Source organism: Rhinolophus sinicus, linkage group LG12, assembly GCF_036562045.2.
Source record: "Rhinolophus sinicus isolate RSC01 linkage group LG12, ASM3656204v1, whole genome shotgun sequence".
In the NCBI taxonomy this organism is placed as follows: Eukaryota; Metazoa; Chordata; class Mammalia; order Chiroptera; family Rhinolophidae; genus Rhinolophus; species Rhinolophus sinicus.
Window position 1 is genome coordinate 11,638,053 of NC_133761.1, and position 19,671 is coordinate 11,657,723.

Sequence of the window (19,671 nt, forward strand, 5' to 3'; positions counted from 1 at the left end):
CAGGAGCTATTGGCAAGAAGTGATAAGACTTGCATTGTGAAAGTAATTCAAGGCAGTTCTGGGCCTACTGGTCTAAATGCAATTGGGGTGACCTATTAGGGGCCATTAGAGATCAAGATGGCCCAGGTAAGGGTGGTGATAGCAGAGGTGAAGCAAGAGGATGGAATGAGCGCCATGTGGAAGCTGGAATGGCTGGACCTGTGCTGGAGGAATCAGCATTGATTCTTCACAGTTGCTGACGGGAGGTCCACACCTCTGAATTTGTGCACCTAAAAAGATGACTATATCTGAAAGCCAGTGCATCAGACTGGGACGTGGAATAATTTCTTCCACAGTTGTTTTTTTTACAAATATAATTATAGGTTGTGTTAGTGAATTTAAGCAATAAACTTGTGTTTTTAGGTTATGATATATACTGAATGGAAATGTACTTACTGCGACTATAATTATAGCAGTCTTTACAGATTATACTTATTTTAGAATACTACAGTTTGAAAGTCCTTTAATTATAACATAATGCATATTTAAAATAACTTTGCTATAATTACAGAATAATTTAAATTTGTATTTACGAGGTTAGATAACACTTGGTTCTAGCCACTATGCTTTCCTATGTAGGTGTATTTTTAAAAGTCAGTGTTATTCATTACAGGTAGACATGTGCCTTATAACTTGTAAAGGAAGTAAAGATACATGTTCTTCCAATTTCTTATAGTTACAGGCTGGTAATAAAATGAATTGCTACCACAATCAAAGCCCATCCGAATGACTTTGGTCAAGCGTTATACATTTTAATCTCCTGTCTCTCCCAACTCTCCTCCACCCCCCTCCATGGAAGTTAAGAGTGTTCTGACTTGGTGTGCAGCCCTCCATACTGGTAGTTAGAACGTCATAGAAGAGGTTGAGAGACTTCCAGAAGGCCTCTAGACCACGCGTGAACCACGCAGCCTCACCTGGCAGAGCCCGAGGTTGGCCACACAGTTTTGCAGGTTGCAGAACAGGGAGCCTTGACAGCATTCCAGAGCTTCCGGGCTGGATCACATCCACACTCAGTGTATGTGGATTCAAGTGCACAAGCCAGCATTTTGAAAAAGAGGAAGGAAAAACCCACAGTTCTCGTAGGGCTGGTGACACCCCAGCCTTCCCTTCTGGAGCCTGTGTCTGTGGGATGCTGGGTGTCCTCAAGAGGGAGCATTTGCTCCCCCCCACCCCAGACCCCCGCAAACCCGCAGAGAGAATGGGAGAATGCTTGTACAAGGCTTCCTGTCCACTAAAACCTCGTGGAACCTGCGGTCTGGTGGCCAGGTTAGTGTGTGGGCATCATTCCTCACGGAAGAAATTGAAGCAGTGGTGGAGAATCTAGGGAAACCGATAGGATTCTCCTGAGGGCTAGGTGGTGACCAAATGCAGGGGTGTATGAGTGGGTCACCTTGAAAATACATGGAAACTTCTCAAACAGCAAGTTCTTACATGATGTTATTATTGAATAAAATTCCTCCATGGAATTCAGTATTGCGTTTGTACTCACTGGACTAGTGAGAATTATACCTACAGAGTGTTTGCTGACTTTATCAGCCATCTAAGGCATTTTCAAGGGTAACTTTTCACTACCTATGAGTTTCCCTTTATTTGCAAACTAAGAACTTAATTCCTGCCTCAGAAGTGATGTTTTCTTAATAAAACCCAGTGGCCTCTTCTGTTGGGATGTCCTTGAAGCCTGACCTCTTGCTCTAACTTAAGCTTTCTCACCTGTTTATGAGAGAAAATACAGAATATAGTCCTGCATTCAAGGCGATTTCCCCTGACCCTTTTCTTTCCCAGACCCAATAATGCATTGCCCTTAAAGTCCTCTGTCACTCTTTTAGGGGTCAATACTGGTCAGGCGACGTCCTAGGAGGCGAGCGGAACTCACTTGTCAGCTTGAGGAGGTGGGACAGAGGACAGTGAGCCAGTGTGGGGGCTCTGTGCTGGCTCTGCCTTTCTCTGAGTGACCCTGGACCTGTCCCTCACCATCTGTAGGCCTTGGCCGAGGCCTGCGACTGTGTTTCATCCATTCAAGGCCTCCTCCATCTCTAATCCTCTGTATTTAAAATGATTAAACATTCACTGAGCACTTGCTGTATACACACGGCTCTGGACTGGGGACTGGGCTGGGAAAATCCAAGTAGCTGCCTGGAAGGAGTTTAGAAATCCTTTCTCTGGGTTCAGGAGAGGTGAAGCCCCTGCTGGGAGCCCACGGTGGTCACTCCGTTGTCCCCACCTGCAGATCCGATTTGCAGTAGCCATTCCCTCTGACACAGGGCTGTTTGCCCGTGTTTATCTTCTAGAGCAGCAAACGGTTATTTCCTAAAGGGCCAGATGGTAAATATTCTTAGTCCAGGGGCCAGACAGTCTTTGTCAGAGTGAGTCTGCTCTGCAGTTGGCGTGAGCGCAGGCATAGTCCATAGATTGAGAGGGCGTGGCTGTGTTCTAATAAAACTTCATTTGTATGACAGTCTGCTGAGCAAGTTCTAGAGTTGTTTAAAGGGTTAACACCCTGTCTTCAACTTTAGAAATGGTTATCTCCACGTAACGGGTCTGTGGACCTGGCCGGATGATTACCGGACGTGGGCCCCTCTCAGCATTGACTCCAACTTCAGTTTTTCTCCAGCAGAGACCTGACTGTAGGTCTATTTTATTGCTGGGCTTGCTTTACAGGAAGAGCATTCAGGCCTCTCCCCTGGGAGTTAAACTAACTGCCAGGAGTCCCAGGGTCCCCCCAGAGCCAGGAGAGCTGATGCTTGCCACCTTTGTCTTCAAGGACGGAAACGTCTGTCTAAACAGAGGCTCTTTGATTGAGGTTGACACAGCAAAGCTGACTGGTGCCCATGTTTAGAAAGATCCACAGGCCCCGACATTGTTCATCCCTTAGCCTCTTTAGAATGTTCTAAGAGGAAGGAATACTGTCTGTCCGCCACGTCCCAGGGTTTCGTTGGCAGAAGGCTCTGTGGGGTTGTGAAGAAGGCAAGTCAAGAGGAGTCACCCCAGGAAATCAGGAAGAAGCCAGGATCAGTGTACCCTTTGGGCACTGGAAATTGGAAAGGATTGGTCCTAGAAAAACAGCTGCCTTGAATCCTTTCTGGGTATAAATAAATAACTTCTTTAAAGTCTCGGAAAATTGTGGTTTCCACTCCAGCAAGGACCCCAGGGAAAAGGGGCCGTTGTCCCAGGAGCTGGTGTTTCAGTAAGCCACACTTGGGGCTTTGTTTTTTCTGCAGGGAGAGGTGACATTCAGCCTCAGCTGGACAGCGCTCTCCAAGATGTCAACGATAAATATCTCCTGTTGGAAGAAACAGAGAAGCAGGCAGTCCGGAAGGCTTTGATTGAAGAACGCGGCCGGTTCTGCACCTTCATCTCGATGCTACGGCCAGTGATTGTAAGTCAGTGGAAAGTTCCAGAAGGTCCAGAGTGCCAGTTCTATTAGAGGAGCCTTTCCTTCTTTATTTATCCATCCATCGTTGAGTCATGGGGAATCTGCTGTGTGTCAGGAATTGTGGTTTATTAATCACTTCTGTAGACCATTGCTTCTCTGCAAGTTGGTGATGACCACATGGCCCACTGCTTGTTCCCAGTTCTTAGCATCGGTTGTCCCACTTTTTCTCTCCAAATGAAAAAAACTTAGCAGAGTGGTTCTCAAAGTGTGCTTCCCTGCCCAGCAGCATCACCTGGGAACTGGTTAGAAATTCACATTTTCGAGCCCAACTGAGGTCTACTGAACCCCAAATTCTGGGGTTATGGACCCAGTCACCTGTGTTTTAAATAAGCCCTCCTGGTGATTTTGAGACCCACTGGCCCAGCTGAATACCAAGGAGTGACTGAAATTAATATGAGAAGAGAATGAATACATCAAATCAGGCTTAGTTTTTAAGTACAGTAGTACCTCGGTTTTCGAACATCTCCAATGACGAACATTTCAGTTTACAAACACCATAAACCCGGGAGTAAATGCTTCCGTTTTCGAACACGCCTTGGAAGTCGAACATGTCACCTGGCTTCCACTGAGTGCGAGATCCTGAGGCCTAGCTGTCGGCTATTTTCGAATGTTTCAGAACTCGAATGGTCTTCCGGAACGGATTATGTTAGAAAACCGAGGTTCTACTGTAAATTGTTTGCATACTGTAATTGAGAACTTCTGCTGGGTGTTCTTAAAGCCAGGAAGACAATACCAGCTCATCTCCCTCAGTCTTAGCGTAGTGCCCAAATATGAGTTGTTCCCCTGAGCATAAAACTTTTCCATGGGTCATTCTTGCGTAGGCCCACAGCCCACGCTTGGCACTTTGGTGAAGTGAATAACTGTTCCTTCCATGGTCCCCTGTTCCTGCATCACTTGACATTCATTAAGTCGGTGGGAAAAAACAAAGAAGGGGAGGCAGTTAAGCTCTATTGACACACATGCTGTCAAAAGATCGATCAGATCTAGACCAAAATATCTCTAGATCGTGTCATCTGTTGAACCTGAATGTTTTCAGAGAGCCTTAGTCTGTGGAGGGCTGTGCTGCAGGATCTGAGAATACATGGGCAGACCATCTGAGCTGACCTGCCAGCCTCCAGACACTGTAAGGAAGGGCCACATGTCTGCTTTGACTTTGGTTCACCACTGCCCGCGCCATACAGGTCACTCTGTGACAGATTATGGCAGATTTCCTTTTCCTTTCCATTTCCCTAAAGAAAGGGCCACTAGTGCCTTCAGCAACGAGGTACCAGTACCTCAGTCAACTTCTGACAAGTTGAAAGGGTTAGACAGTGACCCTAATAAGAACAGTTGGACCAAGACGATGAAGTGAATCACTCATGATGATAACATGTTGTGAATGACTGCCCTTCAGGAAGAAGAAATCTCAATGCTGGGGGAAATCACTCACCTTCAGACCATATCGGAAGATCTGAAAAGCCTGACCATGGACCCTCACAAACTGCCCTCCTCCAGTGAACAGGTAGGAGTCAGGGGCTAAACATTCAGGGGAGCAAACCAAAGAGGTGAGGTTCAAGGTCCTGAGGGTTCCTTGAGGCACCATCGCATTCAAAATATGGAAAAGTTGTGTTTCACATTGTGATATACAAGAATCATCATCGCTAGTCATTTAGAGAGCCTCTGCTGTGTGCCAGGCATTGTTCCCAGCTCTTCATACAGACTTCCTCATCTGTCTTCGTTATTATCCCCATTGTATGGAGAGGAGACTGAGGCACTGAGTAAAATCACTTAACCAAGTTCACCTGGCTAGTCAGTGGTAGAACTGAAATTTGAACCAAGCAGCCAGTTTTCAGAGCCCGTGCTTTTAACCACTTGGTTCATCTACCCTCTAGAAATATACTCTCCTATGTAGGAACATGATAGTCATATGTCTTGGTCATTACTGTGAACCATTGTGATTAAGTTATGTGTGAAGATCTCTCTTACCTTACGAAAAAGATGACCTTTTTTGTGCTTATTCACTTGCTTCATGTGAACATTAACACTATATCAAGTGGGAAGTGACCTATTTGGGGAAACAGCTGATGAATCACGTGCTGGCTTTTGCCCTTTGTATAAAATTCTTGTCGCCTCCTTGGAGAGCCAGCTCAGAGAAAAAATTTGAGAGCTTCTAGTTCCCATTCTATGAAATTGCTATTATTAGACCACATGCGTGCATTCACTCAGTAAATATACATTTACTGAGCACCTACTACATGAATGAAAGGTACACCTTACACGCAAGTAGTTCTTTGTCAAGCAAGGGAGATGGGTGGAGAAGAATTGGTTTGTTCTTGATTCGGTCAGGTTTTAAGATACCGCATCCTGGTCAAATAGGGCATAAGTGACCATTGAAGATCAAATGGCTAAAATGCAAGATCAACAAATCCTGAAACCGTTATTGTCTTTGGTGGTGCTATAAGGTGAAGACCCTGTAAATTCTAGCCTTGGGTATAAATGGCTATTAGCGTTAATCTGTCACTTGTAAATGTGTCTCTCTTGTTTTTTACTGATAATTCATGATCTCTCTGCCTCCCCCATCTCCGCCCCAATTAATTGTATTTTGCTTGTCTCAGGAAAACGGATTAGGACGTTGATAGATTTGTAGTGTGGCTCTTTAATTTAAAAATAAAAACCCGTAACAACATTTTTTTCTTTAAACATCCCCCTTCGATAATGGTAGAATTTTAAGAGTTGATGGATATTTCCCGTCTCAGTGCCACACTCACCCACCTGGCTCTGTCTTCTTTAGGTGATTTTGGACTTGAAAGGTTCTGATTACAGTTGGTCCTACCAGACGCCGCCCTCTTCCCCCAGTACCACCATGTCTCGCAAATCAAGTGTCTGCAGGTAAGAGAAGCCGGGCTCTGCCCTGCTTTCAGGACCAGCCATTCTTTATGCTAATGGGAGTGATCAGTCTTTACCTCTCCGAATGGCTCACTTTAAATAGGAAATGGTGATAGGAGCCGCTGAAAGAATGCCATATGATTTCGGTCTCACTCTTTAGCCTCTGGATTGGCTTTGGGTTCTCAGGAAAACCCCATCAGGCCTTAGACTAGTGGACGGAACTTGCTCTCTCTCAGTTGTGCATTGTAAGGATTGTCCCACTTTACGAATTCGCATTTGATTTTCCTGTTCTTGTACAGACTGATCTTGCCATTGCCAGAACAAATGGAGGAAGTACCAGTGGCTTATGACCTCAGTTCCCCCCACCCCAGCTTTTGTCATTGGGGTTTCATAACGTAAATGGAATCCTTGCTCTGTTCCCCACCATTACCACCACCACTCTTAGCTAGTACTGTTACTGACACGCAGAATCAACTGGAATAGTTCTGCCTTCTGCAAAACTGTTTGCTAGCAGTTTGCTGTTAGAAGACCACGCCTGGCTTGCTGACCGCAAAGTCTATTCTCCTTCTTGAAGGATGGAAATGTCATCACACATCACTTACACCTCTCTTGGTACCCTCGTCCTACTAATCTTTTTCTTTGATGGTTCAAAGCCAAGTGGATTTTCATTCCCTGTGAATTAGCATTGAGAGTAAACAGCAGGAGGGTTCTGCCGAATATGTGAATGGTTATGTCTCTCTACATACTTGCGTGCATTTGTTTCAATTCATATATGAGCTTGTGTAGTATGCACTGAGCAGGAAGTTCAGACTTAAGATGCTACATCCTGATGTTCTGCAACCTGAAAATGTTGGATGGTTTCATGTCATCTTTTGTGTCTGTGCATGTGTGTATGACAAATCTATCGTTTCTTGTTTGTGTTTTTGGTGACTGAGAAAACATTATCTCATTACTATAAAGCTAAGTTGCATGAGTATCTTTTCTGTCTTAGACTTTTAGTTTCGATAGAAAATGATGTTGCTCTGACATCAGCTCTGAGCTTGCTGGAGTGGAGTTGTAGTGGTGTCACTGTCAGTCTCCCGATGCCCTTGTCTAGCTGATTGGGGAGGAAAGCAAAAATCATAAGTATCCCCAGAAGTAGTGATTTCCTCCAGCATACTCCCCTGTATCTGCCGGAACATGTGCACCGAGTAATTCTAGTGTAGATCAGTCACACAGCCCTTGACCACCGTCTTAGGTGTCAGTCTGCAAAATTTAACAGGAATCGCTTGCAGGGTTAGGAGCAGAAACCACAAATGCTCTAATCCCAGGGTGGGTTGTTCATTCCATCTCTTCAGATGTTTCTACAGCTGCCCTTTATATGTCAGCTCTGCTTGTTTGGACCAAGGGACTTTGTTCAGTTTTCTGGTGTTTATAGTCTGAGTGACGACACAGAGTATAGAGCATATTCCTTATGATGGGAGACAGAATGCAGACGGAACACCCAGAGACTGTGTCATCTTTTGACACTCTTCACTATTTATTCTTGGAAGCAAATGGCTTAGCCTTGATTGCCTTTTGTCACTGAAAGCTGCCTGCCTCTTGCCCCAGGGGTACTGCTAATACTAGGCCCATGGGTATTTTAACAGAGAAACACCTGTGATCAGGGTAAAACCATTTATTAAAGCATCAACTTTGTTAATAAAAGGTAAAACACACTGACACAAACACACTGAGTTGATTTGCTGATGTTCCTTATGGTGGCCGTGAACCGGGCTCACCTAGGATGAAGTTACCTCGAGACGTCCATTGACACCTGTACCGCCAAAGCAATGGTTGCCTGGGTTGACCTTGGTCTCCTTGAATCCAGATGGTCCAACCAAAGGTGACAGTTGCACATTCCATCCGGGTCACGCTGAAGCCTTTGTGGTTTCTGTTATAGGGCCATGGTTTCTGCCCAGATGAGATCAGCCCTTCCTCTTTTCATGCCAGACATCAGGTCCTCTAGCTTTGGGGGTCGATGACATGGCAGAATTGGGCAGCACTTGACTCTTTAGAATCACAGGCCTCCATCCTCGGGATGCCTCGTTGCACCATCAGAGAACAGAGTCCTGGCAGCTGGTTTGTTTTTCCCCTTTGCTCACAAAAAAAAAAAAAAAAAAAAATTGAAAAACAAACTTGTTTCCTAGCTTACTGATTTGGTGTTTTAAAACACATCTTCCTGTTTGCCCTGCTTCTCCGAGGCCGAGAGCTGATTACATGGTATTGTTTTCCCGCCTCTGCCCCCTTGTTTTCTGTCCCCTTCCTTCCTCTGACCCCCGTGCCCGCCACCCTCCTCGCCCCCTGCAGCAGCCTGAACAGTGTCAACAGCAGCGACTCGCGGTCCAGCGGCTCCCACTCGCATTCCCCCAGCTCACACTACCGCTGTCGCAGCTCCAACCTGGCCCAGCAGGCGCCCGTGCGGCTGTCCAGCGTGTCCTCCCACGACTCGGGATTCATATCCCAGGATGCCTTCCAGTCCAAGTCACCGTCCCCCATGCCGCCAGAGGCCCCCACCCAGGTAAGAGTGCCCTTGGCTCCAGGAGCAGCTGTCACGCCCGGTGCCAAGACCACCGTGAATGGCTGGAACCACAGAAGGACCTTGGCTTGGGCAGACCTCTGTCTTCTGACATGAGAAACCTCTGGTTTCGTTTCTCATCTTTAGATGTGTTGTTCCCCAAAGGGGAGAGAGAACTGTGAGTTGGGGTTGCAGCCTGTGTTTATGGGGGTGATGGTTGAGTCACCACATTGGTTTGGGGAGTCCTCACTCAGAAGTAGACTGACTCATAGCGGTTTGGCCTCTCTCTGGCCAAACCTGGCCAAACGTCAGCTTAGCCTGATGCTATAATGGGCATTCGTACAATGGTGACAGCCCCCCCACCCCATCTCTGGTTCTCTCTGTATGGTGGAGATTCTGTCATGAAACAGCGCCTCAGAACCCTGCCTTGTCACTCTCAGGTTCCTTTGATCAGTTTGTGTTGAGAATGGAAATGAATCATCAGAGCCCTTGCTGCTAATTCTGTTGGCACTTTGCTTTTGGGAGAAGACAAGGTATTGGTTTAGGTGGCGCTAGACCCAGCCCAGCCCAACCCAGTGGGTCCAGCTGGAGCAGAAGGCAGGATCTGGGCAGGGCATCTGAACACCCTCCACCTGCTCTCCTCTCTGCCCTCCCTTTCCTGGTACCAGTGGCTTGGTCTCTCCCTTAGTAAATAGCACAATATAGAGACACCAGGAAACGGACAACTTCCAGGGTGCCTCATAGCACCATCTGCTGGTGAGCGTGGTGGCTTCCATCATGTATATCAATTTGAGGCTGACCACAGCCTCTGGTCCAAGATCCTGTGGACCCAGAAGGTCCCGTACTTGCCTCTGTTTATCCAACTATCCAGTTTGCCTAACAGTCCCTGAATCTACTGTGTGCCATGCACCATCCCAGGCCCTCCTGCGTGTTATCTGTGCAGCCCTTCCAACAATCACGTGTAGTTATCCCCATTCTGTTGCAGAAATGGAGGCTCACAGATGTAAGTGACTTGCCTGAGTTGCAGTTATGTGACTTGCAGGTCAGGGGCCTGGAACAAGGGCTCTGACACCTGGGCCGGAGCCCTTTCTGCTCCACCTCAGCCATAAGGCGCCCTTGGGAGAGTGTTTTGGGGAGCACTTCATTCAGAAGAAGCAGCTGAGGTTTGGGAACCTTGGCCAGGAGGTTACTTGCCAGACATGTCTGACATTGGTGAACCACAGCCTCTTGGCTCATTGCTCCCTTTGGCATTTTTCAGCCGTCCCAGGGGACTGTGGCCTTTGTCTGTCCCCCTGGGAGAGAGACTCCATTGCGAACGGAAACACTCCGAGCCAAGAGCCACAGCTTTAAGTTCTAGTGTGCTTGTCCCAGCTGGGGTGCTTTGGCCTGGTCTCTCAGGTGTCACCCATCTGTTCCTGTCTATCCCCGCCATGTGCAGCACGAAACCACGCCTGTGTGTCTCCCAAGCGGAGTGTGAATGATTAGAAGGAAACCAACAATTGGCGATTCCTCAAAGGCTACTGTAATGTGCAGCATAATTCTGTGTGTGTTTTTAATCAACTGACAAACTAACCTAGGCTTGTGCACTGACACCCTTTCTAAAAAAGACAGGCCATGGGCCTCAGTCTCCCCATCAAAGACTGTGTGTATCAGGCTGAAGCGAGTATTTCTGCCTCCTGTAACGCTGAGGGAAGTAGAAGGTGCTGTGTTGGGATTTACTTAAATCCCAGAGCAAGTACCCAAGATATGCTTGGCTGCCAACAGTAGGGTAGTTTTAATAAGCTCAGGATGCTGCAGAATTTCATAGAAAAAATTGTTTTTAAAAAAAATAAAAAGGCATTACAGATGCTTATAATTATAAGGTAGAGGGGAAGTTTAAGGGAACTGCACAAGTCATAAGCCAGGGGATACAATCTCCCGATGGCAGTAATGTTATCTTTATTTTGGGTGGGAGGAAAGGAACGAACACGTACGAGGGGCACCATCCTTTCATTTTTTCACTCAGTCACATGAGTCCAAATGACAGGATGTGTTCCGAATTCTCCCATTTTCCTCTACTCTGCTCTTTTCAAGTTGTGCCCTCACCCATGAGCGCCCAGGAGTGCACCGTGTCAGCAGTATGGGTCTTATCCTAGGAGACGCCATCAAAGCAAAAAAAGACATTCTTTAGAAAAAATGTGCAGAAGTCAAAAGAAATGGGGACCTGCAGTCCTGGGGTGGCTTACCGGTCCTTTTTTCAAGTTCAACATACTTGAATTAGAGGAACCAAAATAAAGAGTCCTGGTAAATTACAGTGATAACTGACTGTGCTTCCCACTTGACTAAGCACTAGGTACATAGACACACACACTATGTAAAATCTCATTTTATCTTCATCTGTTAGCTATTACTGATCCCCATTCTAGAGGTGAAAAAAAGTGAGGTTTAGAGAGATGAAGCCCATGGTTCCCCAACTGAAAGAGGCAGAAACGTAACTTAAATCCAAACCTTCAAACTTGGGATCCTGGACGGCTAAGCAGACACTGAGCTCCGGGAGCAGCTGGGGCACCCACCATGGAGCCTGTCCTTGTTCTGGCTCCACCGAGCGCCCTGCACTGTGGGCTGTCTTCTGGGTTCCTTGCTCTTGCAGGACAAGAAAGAGCTCTGGCCCTTTGCAGGAACCTTACTTTCCTTGGCGGGTGCAAGGCGGGGACAGACACATGAATCCAGCCTGCTAGACAGTGAATAGAGGAACTCTTCTGGGGAAATTATTGTAGACCCCAGTAGGGCAGGGCGTATGTAAACATATGAGGTGAGCCAGAGATTGCAATGAACAAAGAAAAAACATATGCCTATGTGGTTCCCAAAGCACCACCTGGCGGGATCCAGTTTACTTGGAAGAGGTGGTCATTGTCACTCATCCATTCAGTGATTTTGAGGACCTGCCATATGCCAGTACAGGACTAGACATACATAAATCGGGGTCCCAGGGGGCTTGTAGACTGGTGGTCTGGGACCTTGCTAGGTCTCACGCTTCTTTTCAAGGGTTTGAAAGCCTCTGTGTGGGTGCAGCTTTGGGGAAAAAATAACCCTAACGCTCTGCTTCTCTCATCCTTCCCTCTTCTGTGTATGTCTGTCTGTCTGTCTCTGTCTCTCTGTGCATGCTCTTCCCTACCCCCATCTTTTATTTTTTTATTTCCGGTTATTTTTTGGTGGTGTGTGGTCTGGATTCTGTCGGTCCCCTTGTGTGGTCCTCCCCTGCTGCAGAACTCGTCCAGCTCGGCCTCCTCGGAAGCCTCCGAAACCTGCCAGTCAGTGAGCGAGTGCAGCTCACCCACCTCAGTCAGCTCAGGCTCCACCATGGGCGCCTGGGCCTCCACAGAGAAGGTGACCGGCTGGGATCCCAGCCATGGCGGCCCCACCTCCTGCCCATCCCCTGCCTGCTGCCAGTGTCACAGCCGCAGAAACCTGGAAACAAAATTTATACCAAGAGCTTGAGAACAGGGTGGGGGGGGACAAGGCTGTGCGCTTTTTGTTTGAGTGGGTGTCTGGCTTCTGAGCAATGACCGTGAGGTCATCCCGAGGGAGAGAAAGGGCTATGGGGAACTCGGAAGTGTGAAGGCTTCTTCCCAGATTAGTGTTGTGTGCTCATCCATCTCCCCACTTCCCCTCCCAGGCCCCCCAACTCCCATGGCCGCCATGTCACCATACCGTTGGATGTGACATTTCACTGCGTCAGAGGCTGTGTGCTTTTCCGCCTTTTAGTTTGCAGCCCCCCACTCTTCACCCCGATTTGGAATCTGTTTCTGAACTGTGTGATGATTTTGAAAACCTGGAACAAACAGATTCAGTTGAAGATGCTTTAGACTTTTGAAATTTGCATAATGAAATGAGCAAACACTACCACAAAGAAATGATGCTGCTTTAAATACTCAAAAAGAAAAGAAAAGAAAAGAAAAAACCATTGAGAACACCCCAAATTAAGGACACTGATCAATTTCCAAGTGATTCTAAATTGTCAATGAAATATTTCCTTGACGGGATACTTCCTTGGTGTCAAGTAAACGTGCCCTCCCTGCACCCCCTGGCTCTCCTCTTGCATCATGGCTCGTCCATGAGCAGCAGAGCTCCGATGTTTGTTTATTTATAAAGACTCAGGTCTCCCCCTCCCTGAATGTCAATGCCATCTTGTATCTCCACACTCATCCTGTTATATTAATTTTTTTTCCTCCCCCCCCTTTTTTGTTTGTTTCCAGTTGTCTAACGGGTTTTCTCACTATAATTTATCAAGTGAGTCCCATGTGGGGCCCGTGGGGGCAAGCCTTTTCCCTCATTGCCTGCCTGCCTCCCGCCTGCTCCCTCGCGTCACTTCTGTCCACCTTCCAGACTACGCTCATTATTACACCATTGGGCCCGGCATGTTCCCGTCATCTCAGATCCCTAGCTGGAAGGTTTGTGTCTCTCCTCCCTCCTCTGCTCTCTCTCTCATTGCCTCTGTGCTCACCCCTCTTCTGTCCCACCATCCTCACCCTGATTCCGCCCTCATCCCCTTCCTTTCACACTCTGCCTTCTTCCCCATAACACCTCTCCTTAAGTAAATTCCCACTGGGGACAACCGAAAAAGCGGCAGGCAGCGCTGAGATAGACATTTCCACCAGGAGCTGAGACTGGGAACATTCATTAACCCGTTAGACAGGAGATGCAGATGTGGCCTTGTGGGGTCATCACGCCCAAGTTCAGTCTCAGTTCTGAGGGTACCACCTGAGGGTGTCACTTATCAGGGGCTGGGAGGGCCTGTCTTCCTTGGCCATGTTCCCCAAACTTTTGCCCTGAGGCCCTTACTGGGCCATGGTAACAACACCATAACCCCAAATATCTTTTGACTTAATCTTGTTTTATCCTAAAAGTACACACAGACTTTATTTTTAGTCTCAGTTGTTTTATATTAAAACGTTGCTTTAATATAAAAACAAAAATTTTTAAACTATTTCCTAGCAAGTCCAATGGATGGCAGGAGGGTATTCTACTTTATTTTGAGAAGAGGTCCCTCCTGAGTAGTAGGCCCCTAGGCTGCCAGCATTTTGAGCAGGTCTTGACTTCATACCTCACAAGTGGTGTGGACCCCTCAGGCTCCTCAAAATCTTTGTACTGACCCCTGGGGCCTTCCCTTCCTGTGTGAGGACATCAGAGGACACATCCTGAAGTGCCCTTTAGGGCCCAGTTTTCCCAGAAATAGAGGTTCAGCCTCAGGGAGGGTGGCTACAGTTCCTTTAGTGCCCCCTGGTGGCCACGCCGCTCAAGTGAAGTCGTTTGGGCTGCTAGAGAGGGTTCCTTCAGACATCAGAAGGGAGGGCCTCGTCCCCGGGGATGCCATCTCCACTGGCTGGTGCCTTCAGACAACTTAGACAGTTGGTCAGCTGTTAACTAAGAGTCTCCCAGGCTACCTGCCTGGTTGTTGAGGGTTTTTAATCTTTGGGCAGATATAAGGAAAAGGGAGGTGCTCGGGGAGGGGGGTGTCCCTTTAGCACCAGGTGAGAGCATAGAAGGGGCCTCCTGGCCTGCCCCAGCCTGAGCTTCCCCTAAGGGGACCAGCTGCCTTCTGTGGACAGCTGTCTGGAGGGTCCGCAGCGCAGCCCTCCAAATGGAGGCCCTGGCACCTGACCACACTTGTTCTACTTAGGACTGGGCCAAGCCAGGACCTTATGATCAGCCTCTGGTGAATACCCTACAGCGCCGCAAGGAGAAGCGGGAGCCAGACCCCAGCGGAGGAGGACCCACTGCCGCGGGTGGCGCGCCTGCAGCTGCCGAGGATGCCCAGAGACCACGAAGCATGACCGTGTCGGCTGCCACCAGGGTGACCCTCTTGCTCTCTCCAGCCGGGTGGGCCCCTCTAGACCTAGCCGGTGGCCATATGCTGGCCAGCAACTGGGGGCCGAGTCAGCCTTGCAGCTGAAGGGACCTGAACCCCTTCCCCCCACTCCCTAATCTCCAGCATTTAGAAGGGCCCCAGGGAAAAGCCTTGTATCGGAATCAGGCTCATGGAACTTTCCAGAGTCTGGGTAGGACCCAAGCAAGTTGATAGCCTCTGGACCCACAGACACGTGGTGTGTGGAAAGGCCCTGGGGATGTCAGCCTGGGGATTCATGGCCCTGGTGGCTTGTCTGTGTCTCTTGCCTCCAACCTGCAGCCTGGTGAGGAGATGGAGGCTTGTGAGGAACTGGCCCTGGCCCTGTCACGGGGCCTCCAGCTCGACACCCAGAGGAGCAGCCGAGACTCGCTGCAGTGCTCCAGTGGCTACAGCACCCAGACGACCACCCCGTGCTGCTCTGAGGACACCATCCCCTCCCAAGGTACGAGGCAGTGGGGTTGCCACCTGGGCTTCCTGAGCAGTGCCAGGTGAGGAAATGGGGTGGTCCTCCTTGCTGGGAGGAGCAGAGTTGGGAGTCCATTTAATCACAGTAGAAGCCCTGGCTAGCAGACCGGCTTCGGAACAATTTTTGTCACCTTGGAATGCTTTGGAGAGCTTACCTGTAGTTGTCAGGTAGCTGCCATCTAAGGAAGTGATTGGACTCTGGCAACTTCTCTTGTTTTTCCTTATCAGGGTACAAGGTAGTTCCCAATTTGAACTTAGACAGATGCTGTTAATGGTAATATTGTTTGTGTTGTAGCACTTTATATTTATTTTCCTATTTGATCTTCACAATCACTGGTGGGTATTTTTATCCCCATTTTACATATGTGGAGACTGAGGCTCGGTCACTTATCCACATTCACACGATTAATAAGAAGCAGAGCTGGAATTTGAACCTAAGGTCTATTAGAGTCTGAAGCCCAAGCTCTTACTTAACCTATTCCAATCAAACCTTCTATCAACTCTGCCTCCATTACCTCCATCCCCATTACACACACAAGCCATAAGATGGCAAGCTAACAGCTACAATACCGGTAGATCTGGGATAGTTGACCAAGCCTATTTGCAGTCCATCAGTCAAAGCCTTTAAGGCGGGTCTTAGTGGAGGGCCATTTTGCTGCCTAAGGGACATTTGGCAATGTCTGGAGACATTTCTGGTTGTCACAACTGGAGAAGGTGCTACTAGCATCTAGCAGATGGCCAGGGATGCTGCTAAACATCCTATAATACAGAGCACAAGCCCCCCTTACTTACCTACAACAAAGAATCTGGCCCCAAATTTCAGTAGTAATGCTATTCAGAAACTGAAGATGTTTTCTCTATAAGCTTCACCTCCCACACGACCCCATTTTTTTTTTAGAGGAGGTGAGCACACCTCACGGGTGGAACCTACTTTGTACCTTCACTGATGGAACCTGCTTTGTACCTTCTTTTCAGGGACTCATTGCCAGTAGCTCCATTCATTTCCTAGCCCTCATCTAACTCGTTAGTTATGAGGGAAATAGTAAGGTCTGGGATAGTGTGTTGGAGGCTTGTTTCTCACGTCGAATTCTGGACTGGAGCGTTTGTGGAATTTCTTTTCCCACCCCCTTTACGCTGCCCAGAGATAAAGGAGGTTTTTGCCTCAGACTGGCAGTGTTACATGCGTCACCACTCCACAACGTGTGAGTGCTTGCCTGCTATGTCCAGCACTGTTCTCAGTGCCCAGGGTCATATCAGTGAACAGAACGAAGGTGCCTGCCTGGGAAGGGAGTTCTAGACGTGGACGGTTTCTAAGGACGGCACAGAAGCCTGGGGGAAGCTGGGGATGAGATTGCAGGGGTAGGTCCTTGCCATGTGAGACTTTGGTCCTCCCAGCTGAAGAGTCGGAAAGCAAAGCTGCTGCTGTGGAGATTTCTAATCAAATCCTATCATCAGTTTCAGATTATGATTATTTCTCAGTAAGTGGTGACCAGGAGGCAGATCAACAGGAGTTTGACAAATCCTCCACCATTCCAAGAAACAGTGACATCAGCCAGTCCTACCGCCGCATGTTCCAAGCCAAGCGCCCAGCCTCAACTGCTGGTCTCCCCACCACCCTCGGACCTGCTATGGTCACCCCCGGGGTTGCAACCATCCGACGGACCCCTTCCACCAAGCCTTCTGTTCGCCGGGGGACCATTGGAGCTGGTCCCATCCCTATCAAGACACCCGTGATCCCTGTCAAGACCCCGACCGTCCCAGACCTCCCCCTCCCTGGGGTGCTGCCAGCCCCTCCGGATGGGCCAGAGGAGCGGGGTGAGCACACCCTTGAGTCGCCTTCTGTGGGTGAGGGCCCCCAGGGTGTCACCAGCATGCCCTCCTCAATGTGGAGTGGCCAAGCCTCCGTCAACCCTCCTCTTCCAGGCCCGAAGCCAAGTATCCCCGAGGAGCACAGACAGGCGATTCCAGAAAGCGAGGCTGAAGAGCAGGAAAGGGATCCCTCCAGTGCCACTGCCTCCCCGGGTCAGATTCCAGAGAGTGACCCTGCAGACCTGAGCCCGAGAGATACCCCGCAAGGAGAAGACATGCTGAATGCCATCCGAAGGGGCGTGAAACTGAAGAAGACCACGACAAATGACCGCTCAGCCCCTCGCTTCTCTTAGGCTCACAAGAAATGCTGCCAGTGGGCAATGAACTGTTGAATTAATAAAACCTAATTTGTCGCGATCCATTCCAATATATAATCAAACAAAAGATTTTGTAGGCAACTCAGAATACAGCTCTTTTGAAAGTACTCAACACCTTTAGATAAGAATTAAAAGCAACATATGTAACTGACATAATCTTGATCTTTTAATTTGTAAATATTGAGTTTTCTTTCTGCACATTTTACTCTTAGTTTCCCTTTTGATTTTTCTGAAGGTGCCAAATTCCATTTAACTTTTTTACAAGTCTTTGTAAAATTTTAAATGCATAAGTGGGGGGAGGGGGGTCGGGTGGGGGGTGGGGGAACCACGAAGTAGTTAATTTCAGAAAAAAAGGGTAACTACACTTAGCTTTTTCTTTTCTTTTTTTTTTTCCTGCAAGCTTTTGTAGATGCATTGTAGTAGTCTGGCTTAGAAGCAAGTTAAAGTTATTTTAATGTACAAACAAAATGGATAAGGGGTAAAATCTTCATTTACACATACTGCGTTCTGAATGACAAAAGCAGGAGTAACAGTTGAGCAATATTCGGAGTGAAGTAATTCTGGAAATGGTAGACTGTGTTGGGATTGGGGGGGGGGCCATGGGAGGGGCACACTGTCCACATAGCCGATCCTGTCACATTTAAGAGTAGCCTCGTAGGTTGAATTTCTAGTAGCTCCATGGTTAATGCATCCGAATAAGCCATCCTGGGTTGCGGTGTTTGTTTCTGTAGGGTGTTAAGGACTTCTTTTCTCCCATGATTCCTCTTGACTGCACACAGCACCCGCCTCCAGTCCCATGCATGCTGCTGCCACTGGGCAGACATAGAATCCCCCACTTTAGTTACTTGTCTGTTATCCCCACTTTCATTGAATCCAGACACATCCAAAAGGGTAAGGCAGTTTCAAAATGTGAAAACATTTCAACATGATAGCAGGGAATTCTTAGAGCAAATGCCTTTTACTTAACTGTGCCCAGCAGGCTGGGCACATTGAAAAGCCCAAATATTTTGAAAAAACTTAAGTGGATTTAACAAGGGTAACCAGCTTGGAGTCTAGCAACTTGCCAATGTGTTTACCAATCCGGGGGCTTGTTTTTCTTAATTGGCTTCATACTAAACATTGGAGAGAGGAGAATTTATTTATTGTTACTGGGAGTCGGACCACTAGACTGTCCCTTCTTTTTGTATTCTAGTAATGTTTCTTGGAATGGATTTATGTCTTTTCTTCTTTGAGTGCAAGTTAAGTTTGTTATAATGCCCGTCCCCTAAAGCCAACAGAGATGTGTCGATTTCGAGGGCTCGTGTTTGGAGAATACAGTGGTATTTTAAAAAGAATGCAAGTCCATAAGCAGTCTGGTCCGTTGAAAGTGCTCCTTTGTGACCGAACCTGTCAAGGAGTAGGAACTTGGTGGGTCCCACAGACCCTGCAGATTTCTGTTGGCTCTTATCTTCAATTACATAATTTTATGCTTTAATACATAACTGCATTGGATGTGAGAGTAATGTACCTGTATAGTCACTGTTCTATATATTAACATTTAACACTGCTGTGATTGCTCAAGGACATTTTATGTTATGGCTTTAAAGCAAAGGCATGATTAGAAAACTATTTAAGCTTTTTTTCTTTGAAAAACAAGCTCCTTTCACAGAATATAAGCAACAGTAGTGCCTGTGGTTTAGCCCACCAATCTTGATGACTAAAAGTAGCTGATGCATTGTGCATATGACGCTTGAGATGGTTTTTGCACAAGCAGAAATCACTGCAAGGTAACTACAATAGATAAAAGTGGTATTTTAAAATCTTTGAAATAAATGGACGTAACTGTACCTTGGTACAGCTTATCACTTGTTTAGTTTTTAAACGTTAGTATAATCTGAAGAAATTTAATATAAAATGTTGCCAAATTCAATGTAGAAAGAATGTGACAAAACACCTTGGGTAGTTCTGTTTGTGTTTTTGCATATTGTAAAAGCAGTGTCACAGCTAAAAATAAAGAAATCGTTTCTAAAGGTAAATTATTGTGGTTAAGTTGCTAGTTTGTACTGAGAGTTGACCTCTCCCTGTGCAGTTTTTTGTTCTAAACTTGTATAAATAACAATTGTGTAATGTGTGTCCCTTCTACCTTGTAACAATTGCTTCAGCCTACATTATAAATAAAGAACCACTAGGAAAAAAAAAGTCCTGTATTTCAAGTCTTCTTAAAATTCAGTAGAGGTCTTCATCAAATGTTAGACGGACTGAGACTCAGATTGAGTTGACT

General features: G+C 47.3%; 1 protein-coding gene across 16 annotated transcripts in view; it reads left to right on the forward strand.

Moving 5' to 3' along the window:
* MTSS1 (MTSS I-BAR domain containing 1) overlaps positions 1–19,589 on the forward strand; it is a 150,625-nt gene extending 131,036 nt beyond the window's left edge. For 2 of the 16 annotated variants that reach the window (XM_019721123.2, XM_074316248.1), the window contains 10 exons: positions 3,258–3,415; positions 4,866–4,973; positions 6,243–6,340; positions 8,666–8,876; positions 12,120–12,239; positions 13,109–13,303; positions 14,533–14,706; positions 15,040–15,202; positions 16,681–17,040; positions 17,149–19,589. In XM_019721123.2, the coding sequence (XP_019576682.1) occupies positions 3,258–3,415; positions 4,866–4,973; positions 6,243–6,340; positions 8,666–8,876; positions 12,120–12,239; positions 13,109–13,303; positions 14,533–14,706; positions 15,040–15,202; positions 16,681–17,040; positions 17,149–17,387 (1,826 nt within the window). In that variant the 3' untranslated portion in view covers positions 17,388–19,589. Of the gene's footprint in view, positions 1–3,257; positions 3,416–4,865; positions 4,974–6,242; positions 6,341–8,665; positions 8,877–12,119; positions 12,240–13,108; positions 13,304–14,532; positions 14,707–15,039; positions 15,203–16,680 lie in introns of all 16 variants that reach the window. The other 14 variants (XM_019720913.2, XM_019720985.2, XM_074316251.1 and 11 more) reach the window with 8 other exon arrangements.
* Positions 19,590–19,671: the final 82 nt, after the last annotated feature.